Source organism: Cynara cardunculus, unplaced genomic scaffold, assembly GCF_001531365.2.
Source record: "Cynara cardunculus var. scolymus isolate 2C unplaced genomic scaffold, CcrdV1 Un_Scaffold_10589, whole genome shotgun sequence".
Lineage (NCBI taxonomy): Eukaryota > Viridiplantae > Streptophyta > Magnoliopsida > Asterales > Asteraceae > Cynara > Cynara cardunculus.
The window spans coordinates 448-1,494 of NW_020205944.1; the positions used below are offsets into that span (position 1 = coordinate 448).

At 39.4% G+C, this 1,047-nt stretch overlaps 1 protein-coding gene across 1 annotated transcript; it reads left to right on the forward strand.

The window, feature by feature from the left end:
* Positions 1–344: 344 nt before the first annotated feature.
* LOC112505406 lies at positions 345–785 on the forward strand (the record flags this gene model as incomplete). Its single annotated transcript, XM_025109318.1, has 1 exon — positions 345–785. A coding segment is annotated over one exon (441 nt), but the record flags the coding sequence as incomplete, so codon positions are not given.
* Positions 786–1,047: the final 262 nt, after the last annotated feature.

Below are 1,047 nucleotides of genomic sequence, written 5' to 3' on the forward strand. Positions count from 1 at the left end.
TGATTACCGCACCTATTCTTGTATTGTCGTCTGGTATTGGTGGGTTTGAAGTTTACAGTGATGTTTCAAAGAAATATCTCGGTTGTGTTCTTATGCAACACAGAAAAGTAATCGCATATGTTTCTCGTCAATTAAAGCCTTATGAGGTCAATTATCCGACTCATGATCTTGAATTGGCTGTAGTGATCTTCGTACTCAAGATCTCGCGTCACTATTTATACGGTGAGACCTGTGAAGTTTTCACTGACCACAAAATCCTCAAATACATCTTTACTAAAAAAGACTTAAATATGCATTAACGAAGGTGGTTTGAACATCTGAAAGATTATGATTTTCGGATATAGTATCATCCGGGCAAAGCTAATGTAGTCGCCGACGCTTTAAGCCGTAAAGCTGTGGAACAAGTTTCTTTTTTAATTGTTTCTACAGAATTGGCTTTAGAAATCAAATGGTTCGGACTAGAAATCTATCTGACTTCGCAAACAGAAATTCTATCGAATCTAATGGTAGAACCGACTCTAATCTCTCGAATTAAAGAAGCCCAACAAGATGATAGTAAATTGTGGGCAAATTTCCAGCAGGCACAAGAGACTTCTAGTTTAGAGTTTAGAATCGATGATGATCACGTGTTGTGGTTTCGGGATCGTCTTTGTGTTCCGAATAGCTCGGAGCTTAGAGATCTAATTTTGATCGAGGCTCATAACTCTATGTTTTTGGTTCATCCTGGCACAACAAAAATGTATCGTGATTTGAGTAACCATTTCTGGTGGATTGGAATGAAGTGAGATATCACCGACTTTGTAGCTCGTTGTCTCACTTGTCAACAAGCTAAAATTGAACATCAACGTCCGGGTGGTGTTCTCCAATCGTTGAACATTCTAGTATGGAAATGGGAGCACATAACTATGGATTTCATAGTCGGATTACCCCGTACGATCTTGAAACACGATGCAATCTGGGTAGTGGTTGACCGACTCACAAAATCGGCTCATTTTCTTCCTGTCCAACAAACTTGGTCAATTGATAAGCTGACCGAAGTTTTCCGAC